Source organism: Podarcis gaigeae (assembly GCF_964106915.1).
Source record: "Podarcis gaigeae genome assembly, chromosome: 2".
NCBI classification, from domain to species: domain Eukaryota; kingdom Metazoa; phylum Chordata; class Lepidosauria; order Squamata; family Lacertidae; genus Podarcis; species Podarcis gaigeae.
In genome coordinates, this window is record NC_139679.1 from 14453358 (window position 1) to 14474370 (window position 21013).

Here is a 21013-nt window from a genome sequence, read left to right on the forward strand (position 1 = left end):
TAGCGCAGCACTCTTCTCCCCCCGCAGTCCGGCACGCGGTGCTTTCTTAAAGGGGCCGACGCCCCGTTGCAACACACAGCAAGAGGCAGGCGAGTTGCAGACTGATATTGTTGAATTCTCTCAACCAAGGCGATGTGGTGCTGTGCGCTGCAACATACTTCCTTTCGCAGTAAGACTTGCATGCAAGGACATAGCCAGGATTCCTCCCCCCTCTGTTTTTATGTTTTCTTTTTCATGTATTTTTATTTTGTACTTTTCAGGTTTATACATTTCACTAATTTTATGCGTTTCACTAATTTTGCAATCATTTTGACATTTCAAAACTTGACTTCCTTCCCCCTCCTTCTACAGTTCCTTAAATTTATTTTTAATATCTTCTGCATATTCAAATTCTTAATTTGCTCATTTATTCATCTTTAAATATACATTCTTTTAAAACTGCAGGTTATTACAATAATCCTGCCAATGTTTTTATCTGTTTATAATTTATCTGTAAATGTTCAATAAACCATTTCCATTCTTTTATTTAAAAATTGTTATCTTGATTTCTTATTCTTCTGGTAAGTTTCGCCATTTCTGCATACTCCGTAAGTTTTTGTATCCATTCTTCCTTTGCTGGGACTTCTGCTTCTGTCCATTTGGGGGCAAGTAACGTTCTTGCTGCTGTAGTAGCATACATGAATAAGTTTCTTTATGTTTTAGGTAGATCTGTCCCTATAATTCCCCAAAGAAAATGTTATTTTAAACACATAGGCGCCGACTCCATGGGGCCTGAGGGGGCCCGAGCCCCCTCAAAAATTCGTTTGGGGGGGCTCCGCTCCCCCAATAATTTAAGAAAATTATTACCGTAAATTTCGCTCTATAACACACAGATTTTTTCTCCTAAAAAGTAAGGGGAAATGTCTGTGCGTGTTATTGAGCGAATGTGTGGTCCCTGGAGCTGACTCGCCGGAGCGCAGGGGCAAAAATAGGCAAAAATCAGGCAAAAATAAGATCGGGCGGTCGGGCGGAGGGAAGGCGGAAGCTGCTGCTTTCCTGCATTCTGCCTCAGGGTCTTACTGTCCACCCGCTTCTGTTGCTGCATTTGCTCAAACTCAACAAAGAGCAGGGAATCCCCTTCCCTCCTGGCAAGCAGAGGGTTAAGGAAAGGATCGAGTCCTTCCTTCTAATTCTTTCCTAGTCACACTGCGTGCAGGCTCCAGCCCACCACCTCCTCCTCTCCGTGCTCTAGGGATACAGGTGGGAGAGAGAGAGAGAGGGCTGGCTTGGGGGGGGGGACTTTTGCCTTCCTTTCCTCCCCCCACCCCGTTAAACTCCTCCCCTGCATTCTTAGCCAGCTGCTTCTCCGCACACCCCTCTTGTGCTTCTTGTCCCTTCTGTGTTTTTCCTTCCCTCCCCATTTAAAACGTGGTGACAAAGCATGGATCCACATGGATCCTCAGGATTTTTGCATTGGGTCACCCCAAATTCACCATCAGATCACATAGCATGTTCATGGCTACATCTTGCACCAAAAAAATCACGCACCCACTGTTGCCTAGGGTCACAGTGGTGCAAAAACGTGGTTACAAAGCACGGATCCACATGGATCCTCAGGATTTTTGCATTGGGTCACCCCAAATTCACCATCAGATCACATAGCATGTCCATGGCTACATCTTGCTCCAAAAAAATCACGCACCCACTGTTGCCTAGGGTCACAGTGGTGCAAAAACGTGGTTACAAAGCACGGATCCACATGGATCCTCAGGATCTTTGCATTGGGTCACCCCAAATTCACCATCAGATCACATAGCATGTCCATGGCTACATCTTGCACCAAAAAAATCACGCACCCACTGTTGCCTAGGGTCACAGTGGTGCAAAAACGTGGTTACAAAGCACGGATCCACATGGATCCTCAGGATCTTTGCATTGGGTCACCCCAAATTCACCATCAGATCACATAGCATGTCCATGGCTACATCTTGCACCAAAAAAATCACGCACCCACTGTTGCCTAGGGTGGCAGTGGTGCAAAAACGTGGTTACAAAGCATGGATCCACATGGATCCTCAGGATTTTTGCATTGGGCTACTCCAAACTCACTGTCAGATATTAAAAATCTTTGTAAAATAGAGAATTAAATACATACAGAATGTTAAATTTTCAGTTTTGAAATATTAGTACTAGTTTAGTACTGTAGTTCTATATTACTATAGTACTGTATTAGTTATTTTCAAATACTTAAATATTTTTAGGATGTAAGACCCAATTAAAGCCCGTTATTTACATACAGTATTACAGTATTTACATACAGTATTAGGCATACTGTATTAACTTTATTAACTGTATTAAAGCATTAACTTTAAGATATTATATTTATTTAATGAACCCTCAGCCTTATTCAAAGTAAGCTTAAATTAGCTATTTCACTTATTAATCAAAGTGCTATTACTGTGCGACAGCAATATTTTATGTTTTATTCTTTTAATGATAGTTTAGGATTTATTTAAATATCATTTCAGTCTTTTCAGAGCTATATATTCACTGCTCTGTAATAGTCTATAAGCATAATTGTTACTGTAAATTAAATTAGCTTTTTACGAAAATACCGTGCGTGTTTTTGTTTTGTTTCTTTTTTCAAAGCCAAAAAGTGTTTCAGGCTTGTCGAGTTTCCCGGAGTGTGGAGTTATAGAGAGTCGAGTTTTTGGGGTTCTAATGTTGATCATATGACTCTAAAATACTTTTAAAAAACTTTAAAACTCATTAATTTTCATCTAAAATTTAGAAAACTTCCCGGGGCAGGACCCCGGTATGAGCCCCCCCAATATTTTTTATAAGTCGGCGCCCCTGTTTAAACACCCTTTTCATTTCATTATATATCATTTTTCTTTTCTGTTTTCTTTTCTCAGTCACTTCCATTTTCTTCACTTCACACTTCCCCCTGTGATCCCATAGTCCCATGCCGTGGGTCTCCATTTATGTGATTTTCACTTGTGGCTCCTTCGGAATATCTTGGGGGTGACCAGGGGCCCATATGCTTGGGAAACACTGTTGTAAAGCCACCCGTAAAATGGGATAAATGTCCCGGAGAGGTTGCAGTTCTTTTGCAGCAACGAGATAATCTTTTCTAGAGGAGTACAGTGGTGCCTCGCAAGACGAAATTAATCCGTTCCGCGAGTCTCTTCGTCTTGCGGTTTTTTCGTCTTGCGAAGCACGGCTATTAGCGGCTTAGCGGCTATTAACGGCTTAGCGACTTTAAGAAAAAGGAAAAAAACTCGCAAGAACTCGCAAGACGTTTCGTCTTGCGAAGCAAGCCCATAGGGAAATTTGTCTAGCGAAGCGACGCAAAAACCGAAAAACCCTTTCGTCTTGCGCGTTTTTCGTTTTGCGAGGCATTCGTCTTGCGGGGCACCACTGTATGGAAATTTAGAACTGATGAAGCTTTTCCGCCAGGGATATAAATGGTGGGGAAAGCTTCACCTGTTTGAAGTTAATGTGCAGGAATGCTCCTCAGTACTCAAGGCCGTGCCAGGGAGGAACTAAGACAGAACTGAAATCAAGATACACTATGCCCACAGCATTCCCCTGATCCACCCTGATCCACTCCATCAGGAAAAGAAATGAGGTTTGTCTGGCATGACTTGCCTTTGAGAAACCCATGCTGTGTCTTAGGAATCGCAGCATCCTGTTTGTTATGTACTGAGTTGAATAGGATCCAAAATGCAGCAGTCTGATTGGTCCTAGAACAATCGGATCCAAAATGCAGCAGTCTGATTGGTCCTAGAACAATAGGATTCAGAATGCAGCAGTCTGATTGGTCCTAGGACAATGCAGCAGTATGATTGGTCTGCAGGAGCCACCCAATCCAGCTCCAGATGGAAGTGAATCCACAACCTGATTGGCTACAGGAGAATTCCGGAATTAGCCAATCACATGCAGCCCATTGTGTAAATAATGTATATAAAGCAAATACTTTGGGGGGAACTTTCATTTCTTCTCCCACTATGAGCTGAGTAAAGAGCATGAAATCCACTCTCGACTCCGAGTATATTTCACTGTTCTAAGACCTCACTGACCTGCTGGGATGCTTGGGATAAGGGGAGCTTGGGATGGTGGGATGGGGTGGCCCATCTCTTGCAGAAAGGGTGGGGGCTGTCCATATCTTGAGTTGTGGGGACTGGCCAGCAGGCTGCTCCTTCTCTTGGTGTAAGGAGGGTTTGGGGCTGCCCTTTCTATTGGGATGACATGAGGACCGCTCGTTCTCTTGGGGGGGGGTTCTGGTGGAAGCTGCCCCCTTCTCAGCTGGGGGGGGCTGTGGTGTTAACTGCCCCCTTCCCTCGTGGAGGGACCTGGGAAGGGGAGGGGGTTAGGAGGACCTGCATGCCCTCAGGGTCTTCCTGGCAGCCTCTGGGCTGAAATGGAAAGAAAAAGAGAGGGACACTTCAGTCATTCATAAATTTATTTCTATACTGCTTTGTCTCATACACACACACACACATTCATGGAAGCTGTTCACAGCAATCCAAGCCATTGAATAATTAAAGACAGGCATGCATTAACCCTTTCTGGAAGGCTGTGTCATCCTTTTGGTCATGCATGTGGCTAAGTGCATGCCTACAAGTATACAGAAGCACAAATATAGTCCCATAGCCCGAAAGAAAGTGCTGCGGAAAAATGCGAGTTGCCCTTTAAATTTAAAATCCCCTTAGGAACAGCGGCCTCTCTAGGAAAAACTGTGCAAAACCTTTGCAGAATAGCTTGTCGGCACCTCATCCATCAAACAGCAGGGGGCAAAGCAGAGACACCACCTTGTGGAAGTTATTATCATTAAATGTATTTATTAAAAGTGTACATTGCCCTTAATCCACAGAACTCAGGGTGCTGACAACATAAAAATGCAATCTAAAAGCACTAAATTGTTGCTATCAAAGGGTTAAAAGGTAGCAGAAACGCTCTAATCACTGAGCAGCTGGAGGTCATTAGGCTTCCAGGAACATGAGTTTGTATAAATAGTCTCCTGTGTGTTTGTTCTTCCCTTCCTTTTCTCCCCCTTTTTGGGCGTGTTTGCTGAGATGTGTGGTTCTTCGCCAGGGTTGTTTTTTGTTTTGTAAATAAACCTTATCTTTGAGTTACAAACCGCATGCTCCAAGACTACTCTTTGAAAAGATACTGCCTTTCCTGCCCTTCTTCAACTGCTGTGCGAAATACTCTGCTGTAGTGGGACTTGTGACGATGGAAGCGCACTGGGCATTTACATTAAACTAATTAAAGTTTAATGGGACAGGTTATGGGTGTTTGTACGTCAAGAAGGAGCTAAGGAGTGCAGTTCAGAGTGATTTATGAAAGGACTGGAGCGAAGACAGAAGCGGTTGCCGACAACGAAAGCCTTCAAAGCAGCTTGAGTCCTGCAACGTGCCTAGAAAAAGTTTTAAACAGGCACTGCGCAGTTTGTACTCGCTGGAAGACGTCTTATTCTTCAAGGAGCCGCCTCAGCAGCTGGGAGACGGTCTACAGGTGTGTGAGTATCGTTCCTAAGCCCCAGGGAGGATGGCAGAGTCCCAGGAAAATTTTTCTGTCCCGTTTACGCGACTCAATGGGAAAAATTGGCAAGATTGGAAGGCTAGAGTGAGGGTTTGGTTGCAAGCAAAAGAGTTGTGGAGTTGTACTGAAGCACCGCCTTTACAGGCAGCTGCAGACGCGTCTGCAGAAGACAAAGCAACAGCAGCAGCTTCACAGAAACGTGACAGGAAAGCCCAAGGTCTACTAGTTTTGGCAGTGGGACCAGAGCAAATGCCTTATGTTTCTGAGTTAAAGAACACGCATGAGGTCTGGACGGTTCTGCAGCGGCTAAATTCCAGAAACACTGCGGGGGCCAAGATCCATGCTACAAGATGTTTGTTTGATTTACGTCTCCAACCGGGAGCGTGTGTGAAAGAACATATTGCCAAAATGGTGTCTGCCTTTAATCAACTAAGAGAGCTGGGCATTCCTTTCTCTATGGAGCAGCAGTCATACATATTGTTGTCTTCTCTTGATAAAAGCTATGAGACTCTAGCTCTAACTTTGGAAGCTATGCCTTCAACTGAATTAACCCTTGAATACATTTCATCTCGGCTTGCAGATGAACAGGATAAAAGGCAAAGAGAAAGAGGTTTGTCTTTAAAGGGGAGTTATGCTGTGCCTAAGAGTGTTGATGCTGAGTTTGAGCACACAGTAAATGCTTTTGCAGCTAGACACTGTTTTCGCTGTGGTTCCCCTTCCCATTTAATTAGGAATTGCACACGTGAACCTAGTCAAGACAGCACCAAGGCCGTTACCCCTAGTTACCAGACAAGGAGTTCCAGGGGACGTCGAAGAAGAGGAGGAGGTCGTGGCTACTCCCACAGCACACAGCACATGGCTTCAGCAATGGCGTTGATGCAAGGGCGTGGCCAAGGCAGCAATCTACGCTGGTTGATCGACAGTGGTGCATCTCACCACCTGGTGGCGCCATCTAGTGTCCGTTTGCAGAATTGCAGACATTTGCAAACCCTTAAAGTTGTGACAATGGCAGATTCAACTAAACATTCCTTAGAGACTGTAGGCACAGTGTTCTTGAAATGTTTGCAAACAGAAATTGATGCCTACGTGCTAAAGGGATTGAAGGGGTGTATTTTGTCTGTGTCAGAACTTGATAGAAATGGGTTTAAAACTGTGTTTGAAAATGGGGTTTGCACTATTTCAAAGAATAACGTATCTCTTTTGCAGGTGGAATGCAGAGATGGGTTATATTATTTTGAGACAAGTCCAGATGAAGTTGAACAGGTTCATGCTGGTTGTGTGAACTCACCTACCCATAATTCTTGTGTCCATTTATGGCACCGCCGTCTGGGACATATTAATTTTCAGTATGTTAAAAGGCAACCTGAATTATCAGAAGGGTGCAAAATGAACAAATGTACTAAGTATTTGGATTGTACTGCATGCAAAAGGGCGAAGGTTCATAGATGCAGCTATCCCAGTTCAGATAGGAAATCTGACAAAGTATTCCAACTTGTGCATATGGACCTATGTGGCCCAATGCCTGTTGCTAGCATGGGAGGTTCGAGGTATGCACTGTGTCTCTCGGATGACAAAACAAAGGTTACATGGTTTTTTCCTCTCAAAACAAAAGCAGATACTGCAGAAACAGTTAAAAATTGGGTTCATGCAGTAGAACTTGAATTCGGTACTAGAGTACTTGCTTTTCAGACAGACAGAGGGTCAGAATTTACCGGGTCTGTGTTGCAGAATTTCTTTAAGAAAAAGGGAATTAAGCATCGTCTGTCTACACCTTATTCCCCCCAAGAAGGAGGCGTGGCCGAACGTAAAAACAGGGTTCTGCAAGAGTTGGCAAACTCTATGTTGTTTGATGCTAAACTCCCTCAAAGTTACTGGGCGGAAGCCTGGCAGGCGGCTACTCATATTCTGAACCGAGTATATAATTCTGTAATTGCCACTACCCCATATTTTGCTTTATATGGGAAGAAGCCCAAAATTAATTACTTTCGGGTGTTTGGATGTCCAGCCTATGTACTTATCCCAAAAGCGTTAAGGAAAAAGGGAGGTCCAAGGGCTAGGAAACTCATCTTTTGTGGGTACGAACCACACGCCAAATCTTGGAGGTTCGTGAACCCAAATGGGGATACTACAAGAGTGGTCCTCAGTAGGAGCGCTGAATTTTGTGAGCAATCCGGATGGACTCACTTACATGCTAACCCTGACATTTTGAGAGATGATTTAGGCATTTATGCTGAGAATGAAAGTCCAGAGAGTAGTGAGCCAGAAGAGGATGGTGCACATGGTTCAGATGCAGATTCTGACCAGGCACAAGGTTCTTCTCCTAAGGTAGAAAAGCCAGAATCTAGGAGTGTTCCAACATCGCCAGTCAGTAGGCCTAGCAGACAGCAAAAGCGAAGCAGGTCACCTGCAACACCAAGCCCAAGGGAGGTATCTAAACGGAGGTCTTTATCCCTAGAGGCACATCCAGGTATAAAGTCTGAGACAGATTCTGACAGCCAACGGTCAGAGGGGGCACAAGAGGAACAATTGCGCAGGTCAAATCGTGCCACAAAGGGCAAGCCGCCAGAGCGGTTTAAGGTGACAAGTGTATACGTAAATATGGCACAGTGTGAGCCAGATAGCTATATGGAGGTACAACAGCTTCCAAGCTCAGAAGCCGTTAAGTGGCAGGAAGCAATGGAAAAAGAGATGGCTTCAATGAAGTCTCTCGGTGTGTTTACAAGTACAGAGCTTCCGAAAGGGCAACAAGCTGTAGGTTGTCGATGGGTATATCGTTTAAAGCCCACAACTACTGAAGAGTTGCAATATAAAGCCCGACTAGTTGCAAAAGGGTTTTCGCAGCGCAAAGGTGTTCACTATTCTCAAATCTATGCACCTACTTCAAGATCGGAGTCATTAAGAATGCTTTTAGCCTCTTCAGCTAAGAAGGGAAATAAGCTGTTTCATTTTGATGTCAATGTGGCTTATTTAAATGCAGACTTACAGGAGGAAGTCTATATGACACCACCACCAGGTTTTGAAGGAGACAAGCCAAACCAGGTCTGGCGCCTACACAAATCCATTTATGGGTTGAAACAGTCCGCCCGTAATTGGAATTCCTGCTTAAACGATGCTCTAGAGAGCATGGGGTTCAGAAAGAGCACAGCAGATGCGTGTCTTTATCTAAAAGGCTCGGGATGTGAACAAGAAGCAGTTTTGATATTTGTTGACGATTTATTATACAGTGGAAAGGATGATAAACTTGCACAACAATTTGCCACAAAGCTTGGAGAAAGGTTTCAGATAAAATCACTAGGCAATGTATCTGTTTATCTAGGAGTTAAAATTCAGCAAGATGAAAATGGGAACTATTGGCTCAGCCAAGAAGCTAAGATCCAGCAGTTGCTGGAAAGGTTTAAAATGGACAACTGTGCTGGTGTTAAAACCCCAATGGAGCTAAGTTACACAAAGGATGCTCAAGCCGAGCAACAGGCAGAGTTCTCTAATCCCGGGGTTTACCAGTCAGCGATAGGCAGTCTACTCCACATTGCACAGTGGACTCGGCCCGATATAACATATGCTGTCAACATGCTGTGTAGACAAGCTGAAAAACCATCAATGCATGCTTGGCAAGGAGTAAAAAGAGTTTTAAGGTATCTCCAAACTACCAAAAGGTTTCGCTTAAAACTATCAGCAGAGGGCAGCACACAACTTGAATGTTGGGCCGACAGCAGTTGGGCAGATGCTGGACCAGATAGAAAATCAGTGTCAGGAATGGCGATAAAATTTGGAAATGCACTAATTGGTTGGAGATCAAGAAAGCAGTCACTTATAGCTTTAAGTTCAACTGAATCTGAGTTCAATGCATTATCAGATGTATGTAGAGAACTGGAATTTTATAAGCAACTGGTACAAGAATTGTTTGGAGAATGTTCCCTACCTATCAGAGTGTGGGAAGACAATCAACCTTGTATTAAACTAGCTAAATCAGGTCAATTCAAGGCACACACAAAACACTTGGATATCCGTTATCAAAATGTATGCCAAAGTGTAAAACAAGGTTTAATTGAACTAAAGTATTGTCCAAGCCAAGAAAATCTGGCAGACGGTTTTACGAAAGCTTTGGGTCCGCAATCTCATAAATGTTTCTGTTCAGGTTTAAATTTGAATTAAGGTTGGTACAGCTCAGTGTTACGAGCGAGAGGGGGTGTTGCTATCAAAGGGTTAAAAGGTAGCAGAAACGCTCTAATCACTGAGCAGCTGGAGGTCATTAGGCTTCCAGGAACATGAGTTTGTATAAATAGTCTCCTGTGTGTTTGTTCTTCCCTTCCTTTTCTCCCCCTTTTTGGGCGTGTTTGCTGAGATGTGTGGTTCTTCGCCAGGGTTGTTTTTTGTTTTGTAAATAAACCTTATCTTTGAGTTACAAACCGCATGCTCCAAGACTACTCTTTGAAAAGATACTGCCTTTCCTGCCCTTCTTCAACTGCTGTGCGAAATACTCTGCTGTAGTGGGACTTGTGACGATGGAAGCGCACTGGGCATTTACATTAAACTAATTAAAGTTTAATGGGACAAAATACACGACAACATGAACAAAAAATAAACAAACAACCCATCCCCCACCCACCCAATAATAACATTATTAATTAAGGCCTATAAACTCACTTTTATGAATGAAAAACTCTGTAAACATTAAAATAAAATGTTCCATTTCTTTAATCTTCAATCCAAATTTTAAGATTAAAATTTTCAATCTATTTGCCAATCTATATGTCAATTCCTGCTCACGAGAGTCATCTGTTGGGGCCGGCTGCAGCCACGGACGGCTTTTATTTACAATATTTTGTTTAGGTTGGCGCCCATAGGTGCTAAGTCCAGGGGGGCCTGGGCACACATTTTTTTTTCATGGACCATTTATTGATGTTCCAGTGCATATACATAATATTTACACAGAATTTCATATTTCCTATACAGTGGTACCTAGGGATGCGAACGGGATCCGTTCCGGAGCCCCATTTGCATCCTGAAGCGAACGTAACTCGTGTCTGCGCGTCGCGTTTCGGTGCTTCTGCGCATGCGCATGACGTCATTTTGACAGTCTGCGCATGTGCGCATGGCAAAACCCGGAAGTAACGCGCTCCGTTACTTCCGGGTCGTCGCGGAGCGCAACCCGAAAATGTTTATCCTGAAGCATATTCATCCCAAGGTATGACTGTAGAGTGGTACCTCAGGTTAAGTACTGAATTCGTTCCGGAGGTCCGTTCTTAACCTGAAAGTGTTCTTAACCTGAAACACCACTTTAGCTAATGGGGCCTCCTGCTGCTGCTGCGCCGCCGGAGCACAATTTCTGTTCTCATCCTGAAGCAAAGTTCTTAACCCGAGGTACTATTTCTGGGTTAGCGGAGTCTGTAACCTGAAGCGTATGTAACCTGAAGCATATGTAACCCAAGGTACCACTGTGGTCATTATCATTATGGAATGGGACATCCCTATTTCCATCAGAGAAATGTTGGAGGGTATGTCTTTGGGCATTTGTGGAAATCTATGCCAAGAGGACTATGTCACTGCAGGTCTTTTGAAAAGGTCCTGAAGGCTTGCTTATTTTCTATTGCATTCTCTTGGATTTTTTTAATACAGTGGTACCTCAGGTTACATACACTTCAGGTTACAGACTCCACTAACCCAGAAATAGTGCTTCAGGTTAAGAACTTTGCTTCAGGATGAGAACACAAATCGTGCTCTGGCAGCGTGGTGGCAGCGGGAGGCCCCATTAGCTAAAGTGGTGCTTCAGTTTAGAACAGTTTCAGGTTAAGAACGGACCTCCAGAACAAATTAAGTACTTAACCTGCGGTACCACTGTACTGTATTTATACATTCACATTTTGTATTACATTGTAGATCCAAATTTAGTTTTTACTTAGTTATGTCACACATGAGACATATTATCTCTCCACCACTGACAAAGTGACACTAAAAACAACAGGATGATCTCCGTCCCCCTCCTCTCCCTGCAAGGGTTATTCTTTATTCCCCCACTCCCAGATGCCTTGCTCAACATCACCTCCCATGTCTCTTCCCTCCCAGGTTCTCTGTTGGGGAAAATGAAGGATCTCCAGGAGAAAGGGCCCCTCATTGAGAGCAGGGCGGAGAGGCTGGCTGCAACTGGAAGGGGGCTGCCTGTGGGTCTCCAGTTGAGTTGGGCCCTTGATTTCCTGATGCTCACCAGGCATGTTTCCTCTCTCCCCCCTGCCCCCTTCCTTCCTTCCCCCCAGTTTGGTGTGGCTGCAAGCAAGGAGCTCCAGCAGGCCATTACCAAATGCAGCTTGCAGCAGCCAGGGCCCTGGAGTTCCTTCAATCGAAGCAGCAGAGGGGTGTGTCATCCAGGTAAGCTGTGTAAGAAGAGGCGGCTGAGCTCAGAGAAGGGGCCTTCTCAGCTGCTGGCTTGGCACTGGCCCTCTTTTCCCATGGGGGGGGGGGCTGGCAGGCAGCCTGTCCTCTTCTCCCTGCTGCTCACTCCCTGGGCAAATGCCAGAGTGCAAGAGAACCAGCTAGGTGGTGTAGATTAGGTGACACCCAAATCTCCAGGTGGTGTGAGATTCCAGGGGGTCCGGGGGCTTTCTCTAGGTTTGGCTTCCTTGGAATGAGGGGCAGCCTCCTGTTCTGACAGCAGCCGCCCAGCTGCCCTGAAGGAGAAGCCCCATAGCAAGGAGGAGCTGAGCAGCAAGACTCACCCCACTTGCTTTGTTGCTTGTGATCCTGGAGGTGGCTGACTCTCTGCTGTCCAGAAACACGTTGTCTGTCTGCTTTGTTCTCTGCCTCTCCCAGGGCATCGAGAGCAGCCCTGAATGCCACCACCGCCAGCTGACCGATTTCCTGGATTGTGAGCTGCTGCGCCTGGCCAGCTACTCTCTGCTGCTGAATAACACCTTGCAGCACACTAATGGTTTGTGCTGGGAGCTGCTTTGGGTTTCAAACTAAAACGAAACCAACTTTGCCCATCTCTCTCTATCACCCTCTCGCTCTGCACCTTCTTTGCTCAGGGGCGAGCTGGGAGCACCAGTACCTTTGCCTGGCACGCAATGAGTGCAAGGAGATCCCTGAGGGTGACCAGGCGGAGCTGAGGCAGGCAGAGAACTACCTATGGCTGCAAGCCTACCAACAGTGCCTGGATGCCCGATCCCTACGCAAGAGCAGCTGCCCACTGGCCAGGCACTTTCTGGTAGGGCCTCCTCTTTGCCCTCCCCTCCAATCCCTGGCCTTGTCCTGCTCTTCCCCTCCATGAAATGCTGCCTTTTTCTGCCCCTGCCGACCTCACAGAGCACCACATAATCCAGGAGGGGCCTCTGCAGCTGCGCATCAGCAAGAAGACTATGGGTATGTGGAAGAAATGACATCTTGTGCCAAAACACACACACAAGGTAAAGGCACAGGCCCAGTCACCGGAGAGGGCAGCAGGGGGCAAATTTTGGTGGTGCCTGGGCCCCCAGGACCCCCTGGACGTGGCACCTATGGGTGCCAGCTTGAACAAAATATTGTAAATAAAAGCAAAGACAAGGATCCTCACAGCAGTCCTGAGCAGCGGTGCCAGGAGGTCAGGGGCCCGGCTTAGACAAGGAGACCTGAATGGAACTTCTGCCTGACCGTATGAGCAGGAATTGATAAACCAACAGCTGTTGGATAAGGAATTGAAGATGAGGAATAAATTGTCAGAGATAAATACATAACATCAACTGCAACAGGGGGGAAACAGGGATGCATCAAGGAACTAGAGCCGGAAGTTAACTTTTTTGTCTTAAATTTGATGTAATTTGTTAAAAATTGGGGGGGGGCAATAAATATTGGCCCCAAAGAAGGAACCTCTGCCGTACAAATGGAGTCATCTTCAAGGAGGATAAGATCAACTACTGAATAACACAATAACTTCAGAACACTTTCTTTCCGTTCTGAACTTGTGTTTAGCAAAATAGTTCCTTTCCTTGCTTAAACAGGCCTCTGGGGCTAGCCTCAGGGGGATCCAAACTCCCTTCTGCAACATACAGTTTTGAGGAGGAAAACAGGCAAGGCTATTGGAACAGGGTGGTGGGTTTTTGGTGCTCGTATGAGAAGATGCTGTAGAAGAGATTTCAACACAGCTGGTTTTTGCTAGATGTTCCTCTTTTGCAGCAATTCACAGGTTGTGTAACGCTCCCACTGCTTCTCCTCCATCTCCTGCAAAAGGGGGAGTCCAGTGGGGAGGGGTTAGTTACCCCTGAGAACGTGGGCAGCCGCCACATGCCCCCATGGGAAACCTGCTGGGGACCTCTTGCTGACAGTGGGAAGGGCCAAGGCCTAAAGGTTAGGCAGCCATGGATGCGGCTCCCACGTCTGCCCTGTTGGCTACAGTCCAGCCAGGCCAAAAGTCACCCACCCCACCTCCTCTGCTCACGTGGCCTCTTATCAGGAAAGTGGTCCAGCCAGGCAAAGACCCGTAAGTGGAGTGTGGCATCAATACGAGGACTTTGAGAGGTCTCTCAAAGACCCCTCCTCTGGCTCCCTCCTCCAGCTGCGTCTTGCTCCAAGGGCAGACATTGCCCTCTGAGGCTTGGACCAGCTCCTTCTCCCTTGCCTGTGAGTCCGGGTGGGCACGGGGTGGTCGAGAACTGAGAAATAGTGGGGTGCGTGGCAAGGGCGGTTGAGGGGTATGGCAATGGAGCTCAAAGTGGAAACCTATTTTGTTTTCTTGGCCTGCGTGGACAAAGAGGGGCTGGCAAGGCTGGAGACCCTGCTGTCTCTCATCCTTTTAACTTTGGTCCTCCCCCTCCAACTCACACAAAACGTCCGCTACTGCATCCTCTCAGGCTCTGGGTTTGGACACAAGATTCAACTCATTGCCCTGCCTCCCACAGCAGAGGCCATGTGCAGATGTTGGAAAGCATTCAGAGGAGGAAATGGGACTGGAATAGGAAGGGTCTGCCCCCACCTTCGTTTCTTTGGCCTACTAGAACACCCTCTCGCCCGACTCCTCACCTCCAGCCTCTCAAGCTTCCTTGGGATCTTCTCCTTGGGACTCTCTGGGTCTTAATCTTAGCCGCTCCACCTCTGCTGAGAGACAAGGAACCCTCAGTATAAAAAAGGTCAGCCTTTGAGATGCTTCCAGGCTCTTTGGAAACAGGGAGCCTGCTACCCAGGAAGTTTCCTAGTCTTGCCTCCTATAGGGCCTAGGAGTTCCCTGGGTGGCCAAGCAACCCCAATGAGCGAGGAACTGATGCCCACCTCCCAGCCCTGTTCTCCAGGCCCAAATACCCATTGCACACCTGCTTAAATTCTACCCCAGGCCAGGAAACCTCAGGGAGATAGCTCCCGGGGGGGCTGCCTGCAGGGCAGAATGATGGTTTGCCTGCTGGTTTTGGCACCCTCTCCAGATGGTGCAGCCACCTGCCAGGAAAAGCAGGAGGAAGGGAGACAGAGTGATTCTCTTAAAGCCCCAGAGGAGGGGCTTTGATTCGCCAGTTGGAAAGACAGGCAACCAAAGTGTGACCCCACATTTATTTCATATATGTTTCATATATAATCTATCTATCTGTCTGTCTATCTATCTATCTATCTATCTATCTATCTCTCTCTCTCTCTCTCTCTCTCTCTCTCTATCTATCTATCTATCTATCTATCATCTATCTATCGACACACATTCCTCTACCCTGCTTTTTGACACTTAAGGTATGTCCCTCCCAAAATACATCTCATTTCTGTGTTTATAGCTTGTTTTAAACTGCTTGAATGGTCGTAATTCACCCTGGCAGAGGGGAGGGGGGAGAATAAGAGGCAAACATCTTACGCTTATATGATCCTTTTGTTAGGGCTGGACATCACCATCAGAGAGACCATCAGTGTGTTGGATGGTGTTATTCAGCAGCAGAGAGGAGCTGGTCAGGTGCTTCATCTCAGACTCAAGGAAATCCTTTAGTGGGTGGTGGCGGCATTCAGGGCAGCTCTCGATGTCCTAGGAGAGGCAGAGAAGGAAGCAGACAGACAACAGCAGAGAGAGTCAGCCACCTCCAGGATCACAAGCAGCAAAGCAAGTGGGGTGAGCCTTGCTGCTCAGCTCCTGCCTACTTAGGGGCTTCTCCTTTGGGGCAGCTGGACGGCTGCTGTCAGAACAGGAGGCTGCCTCTCGTTCCAAGGATACCAAACCTAGGGAAAGCCCCTGGATCCCTTTGGAATCTTGCACCACCACCTGGAGATTGAGGTGGCGTACAACAATAGTTTAGCACCCAAGAGCCACAGAAAAGGGTCACCAACCATTCAAAGTGAATTTGAGTTATTTTGTACCTTGGTAGGTTAAACAAGCCATAGCACGCAAACCACAACTAACACATGTACCATACTTTTTTGTAGAATGGGCTAACCATGAACTTGTTATATTTTAAAAATAAGAAGGGTGTATTTGTGGTTATAAAATGTTTAAAAAGTAAGCTTTATTAATTATTTAATAAAACACGTCTCGAAATTTCTCCCGTGCCCAATTTTGGACAAAAAAAATCTATAAAAAATTAATTTAAGGCTATCTCATAGGCATCTACACACTAAATTTTTTTTGAAGTAAATCTGAGTTGTGAGAGCACGGTCGAGTATTAAAATCAGGTGATCTGGCGTGGAATGATCCCTAACTGACATCATCTGGCTGGTTCTTCTGCACTCTGGCATTTGCCCAAGGAGTGAAGAGCAGGGAGAAGCGGACAGGCCTCCTGCCCCCTCCCCCAGAATGGGAAAATAGCCCCCCAGGAGAGTGCCAAACCAGCAGAGAAGTCCCCTTCCGTGAGCTCAAACTCGTCTTCTCACGCAGCTTACCTGGATGAAGTGTTGCAAGTGAGCATCCTTCTGCTGCTTGGTCCGCAGGAACTGCAGGGCCCTGGCCTGCTGCAAGCTGAATTTGATGACGGACTGCTGGACCTCTTTGCTTGCACCCACATCAAACTAGGGGTTAGGAAGGAAAGAAAGAAGGGGGCAGGGGAGAGGAAACAAGCCTGGTGAGCATCAGGAAATCAAGGTGCCCAACTCAACTGGAGACCCACAGGCAGCCCCCTCCCAGTTGCCTCTCCGCCCTGCTCTGGGATCCTTACCTGGGAAAGCAGGAGGTTCCAGATCTCCTCAATGAGGGGCTCTTTCTCCTGGAGATCCTTCATTTTCCCCAACAGAGAGCCTGGGAGGGGAGGGAAGATACATGGGAGGGGAGGTTGAGCAAGGCAGGGACAGAAGGGGGACAGAAATGGCCTGCTCTGTTTTGAGTGCCACTTGAGTGCTCAGTGGTGGAGAGACAATGTGTCTCATTTATTTATGTCATTTACATCCCGCTTAATGCTCTGGGATCATTACCTGGGAAAGCAGCTTAGGCATTGGTTCAAACTGAAGCTGACCCAGAAACTCCAGCGGGTGCAGAATGCTGCAGCGAGGCTCCTCACGGGGTCTCTGCCATGGGAGCATATTCACCCAGTGATTTTCAAACTGCACTGGCTCCCGATAGAGTACAGGGTCAGATTTAAGGTGCTGCTTTTGACTAAAGCCTTTCACGGCCTAGGACCCTCGTACCTACAGGACCACCTCTCCCGGTATGCCCCACGGAGAGCCTCAAGGTCCATAAATAGCAACACCCTGGTGGTCCCGGGCCCTAAGGAACTTAGATTGGCTTCAACCAGAGCCAGGGCCTTTTCAGCACTGGCCCCGGCCTGGTGGAACGCTCTGCTCATGAGACCAGGGCCCTGCAGGATCTGCTGATAATATCCTGCTCATTGACATTTTAATAAGTACCCTGAAATAGGAAAATATTGATAATCAAAATGTTTTTCCCCCAACCCACAATAAAACACAATAGAATGACAATGACTCAAATTCCACAGTATTGAGTTAGCAATACGAGCATATAAACACTGCCTTGCGCAGAATCAGACCAATAGTCCACCTAATCAAATATAATCTACCTTGTTCCACAGTGGCGGCTTTCCAGGGGTTTTAGTCTGTTGGTTGCTTCAAGATTCATAGGCAGAAGCCCTGGCCACCTGACACCCATTTGGCATCTTTGATATGTGAGCAGAGAGAATACAGGGGATGGCAAAAGAGAAAATATTGAACACAATCCTATGCACGTCAACAGAAACAAAGCGCTGAATTACACTGATACTGAGAGCCAAGTCCCACAGTTCAAAGAGTCCCAACAGAGCATAGACTGGCAGAGTGAATGCTATGTCATACATTTATTAGAAATGGGCTTGGACAATTCGCACAGACCCCCACCACATTTTATGAGCCACAAATGGATACATAAAACTGCAGGAATGGGGAACCTGTGGCCTTCCAGGGGCTGTCAGACTCCCAACTCCTATCAGACCCAGTTAGCATGGCTAATGTCAAGAAAGGTGATGGGGATGGTGGGAGTTAGAGTCCACAGCATCTGGAGAGGCATAAAGATCCCCATCCCTGATGCAGAGAAAGGACAGTGACCCAGGAATAATTAAACTCTCCCAGTATGCCCCACGGAGGACCTTAAGGTCCATAAATAGCAACACCTTAGAGGTCCCAGGCCCTAAGGAAGTTAGATTAGCCTCAACCAGAGCCAGGGCTTTTTCAACACTGGCCCCGGCCTGGTGGAATGCTCTGTCTTATGAGACAAGGGCCCTGCAGGATCTGATTTCTTTCTGCAGGGTCTGTAAGACAGAGTTGTTCCGCCTGGCCTTTGGCTTGGAGCCAATTTGATTCCTTCCCTCTCTTTCTTTTTTCCTTTCCTTCTCCTCCTGCGATGAGGCTACATTTTAATATTTTAATGTCTCAATATTTTAATGTTGTATTTTAATTTTGTTTTTAAGTTCTAATCCTTCAACTTGTTTTTATTATTGCTTGTAAGCCGCTCTGAGCCCGGCCTTGGTTTCCCTCACTGGTTTCCGCTGGAATCCGGAAGTCAGTTCTGTCCCTGGGCAAGGACAGATAGTCGGAACCAATGCCTAAGCAACCATTCACATGTGTGTATTTAAATAACGTTGTGGCCAAATTCATGCCAAAAACCTTAAACAAAAATTGATGTGTGAAGTGTGAGTTATTTGGGGTGGCCTGGGGGACCTCAACATGCAAAGCAGTTTGGGTGGGGACGCAGCATTTCCCCTGTGTTGTTCACACAGTAAAATATTTCTGAGACCTGAGGTAAGAGCCACAGAAAGACCCTCTCAGTCACCACCAGCCTCTCCACCCTGCTCTGTGCCTCCTCCTTCTCCATCCTCCTTGCAGATTACCATATTTTTCACTCTATAAGACACACTTTTCCCTTCCTAAAAAGTAAGGGGAAATGTGTGTGTCTTATGGAGCGGATGCAGGCTGCGCAGCTTTCGCTGAAGTCAGGAGAGCAAGAGGGATCGGTGCGCACCGATCCCTCTTGCTCTTATGGCTTCAGGGATAGCCGTGCCCAGCCTCTTCAGGGCAATGGGAGGAACTCTCCCCCTGCCCTGAAGAGGCTGGGCATGGCTATCCCAGAAGCCAGAACAACAAGACGGATCACTGCTTTCGCTGCGCAGCGATCCCTCTTGCTGTTCCGACTTCGCTTCGCTGGAGAGGCATTGCACAGCTTTCCCTCTCTGCGCAGCACCCCTTCAGCAAAGCGGGAGGAGAAATAGAGCCCCTTCCATTTCTCATCCCGCTTTGCTGGAGAGGCGCTGCGCAGAGAGGGAGAGAATATTTTTTTTCTTGTTCTCCTCTAAAACTAGGTGGTCTTGTGGTCAGGTGCGTCTTATAGAGCAAAAAATACAGTAAGTGCCTGTCAGCCACACACACATTTTGAGGGGATTTTGCCTCTCCTCAAGGAAAAACTCACCGAACTAGCTCTGTGCCAAGTCACTACAGTGGTACCTCGGGTTAAGTACTTAATTCGTTCCGGAGGTCCGTTCTTAACCTGAAACTGTTCTTAACCTGAAGCACCACTTTAGCTAATGGGGCCTCCTGCTGCCGCCGTGCCGCAGGAGCACGATTTCTGTTCTCATCCTCTTAACCTGAGGTACTATTTCTGGGTTGGTGGAGTCTGTAACCTGAAGCGTATGTAACCCGAGGTACCACTGTACAACTTTTACGTCTCATTTTGCAAAGAGTGCAGAGCGGATCCTCAGAGCTGCTCTCCTACAGATGACTAACAAAGTCCTTTCCTCCACTTTCCACATTGGACAGCGAGTGGCTAATTCTGGCTACTTCTCATCAGGGCCAGAATAAAGCCCTGACCAGCCACCCAAGGCTATGATGTTAAATTACCCTGAAATTTTCTTCATCAAGCCTCCCCAAAATGGTGGTGCCTTCCAGATGTTGCTATGGGACTCAGCGGCGTAGCGTGGGTTGTCAGCACCCGGGGCAAGTAATTTGCGCCCCCTAACCCGGGGCAAGGCAAGTAACTTGCGCCCCCTACCCCCTAACCATGGTCATTAATACTGACGGCTCTACTCTGGGGCAAACTCCGTGGTGACTACTGCCCTCCGTGGTGTTGTTTTTGCAATTAAAGGACCCCTGCCTCAAATAAAGCATCTTGGGGATTGGGGACTGGGATTTGCCAAGGGAGCTGGGAATTGCAGTTCAGTGGCGGGTCAGGGGGAGAGGGTCCCTTCCGCGTCTGGGTGCTGCAGGCCCCTTTGCGCCAAGATGCGCGTCTTTGGGCGTCGCGGCGCAGCCTTCTCGGTCTCCCTCCCCGGCCCGGCTAGCCCCGACGCGGCTTCTTTCTGGCGCGGGGAGGGGGCGCCTCTGGGGCCAGTGCTTCGGCCGGCCTCCGGCGCGGGTGGGTGGGCCCCGTCAGGGCGGGTGGGCAGTCTTGGCGCGCAGGCACTAGAGCGCAGGTGGCTCCGGCTGGGCGCTTCATTCGCCGCCGTTTGGCGCGTTTGGCGGGCTGCGCGCGTCCAGACAGCGACCCGAGCCTGGGCGGCGTGGCGCTTGGTGCCGGAGCCTCCGCCCGCAGCGCCCCGTCGGGAGACCCGGCCGGAAGGAGCCTCGAGCGGGCTGTCGGACGCGGCTGAAGCAGCCAGGGCGGCATGGCAGGCAGCGGCTCCTAGGCGACTCCAGAGGCAGCAAGCGCGCCCCCCCCCCAGAAGTTGCGCCCGGTGCGGCCGGCCCCCCTTGCACCCCCCACGCTACGCCACTGATGGGACTCCAACCCCCCTTCCTCCCTCTCCCCCTGCCCCCCTGGACTTGCTGTCTGGGGCTGGTGGGAGTGATTCACAACGCTGGAAATGTACCTGAGGCAGAGAGTCATTCTGCTCCAGTTTTGATCGTAAACTAAGGTTAGCAGGCAGCCCCATTTCCCAGGGAAACCAGTCCCCATACAAAATCCATTGAGGTTGAAAAGTGTCCTCGGATTCATTGAAAAAAAAATCTGCTAACCTTACGGTAAACCAAAAAGGGAAACTCAGAAAATTCACCAGAAAAACTCCCTGGGGAAATTGCTGGCTCATGTAATACCTAGCGTGAGATTTAGAAAGGTTGAATGACCAAAGAACATCATTAAAAACTTGTCATG

General features: G+C 47.5%; 1 protein-coding gene across 2 annotated transcripts; it reads right to left on the minus strand.

The window, feature by feature from the left end:
- Nucleotides 1-4797: 4797 nt before the first annotated feature.
- Nucleotides 4798-20805, minus strand: LOC310839976 (rho guanine nucleotide exchange factor 11-like). Of its 2 annotated transcripts, XM_083729127.1 has the most exons (8): nucleotides 20733-20805; nucleotides 17460-17555; nucleotides 16605-16684; nucleotides 16333-16458; nucleotides 15320-15484; nucleotides 14512-14583; nucleotides 10088-13713; nucleotides 4798-4907 (listed from the first exon to the last, which is right to left on the minus strand). In XM_083729127.1, exons 3-5 carry the CDS (start codon nucleotides 16665-16667, stop codon nucleotides 15338-15340), a joined length of 336 nt encoding a protein of 111 aa, XP_083585253.1. In that variant the 5' UTR covers nucleotides 16668-16684; nucleotides 17460-17555; nucleotides 20733-20805; the 3' UTR covers nucleotides 4798-4907; nucleotides 10088-13713; nucleotides 14512-14583; nucleotides 15320-15337. The 2 variants fall into 2 exon arrangements, 1 of the variants encoding a protein (XP_083585253.1); XR_014561709.1 differs by lacking the exons at nucleotides 4798-4907; nucleotides 10088-13713; nucleotides 20733-20805 and having other exon boundaries at nucleotides 14508-14583; nucleotides 16280-16458; nucleotides 17460-18373.
- Between the last annotated feature and the right edge of the window lie 208 nt (nucleotides 20806-21013).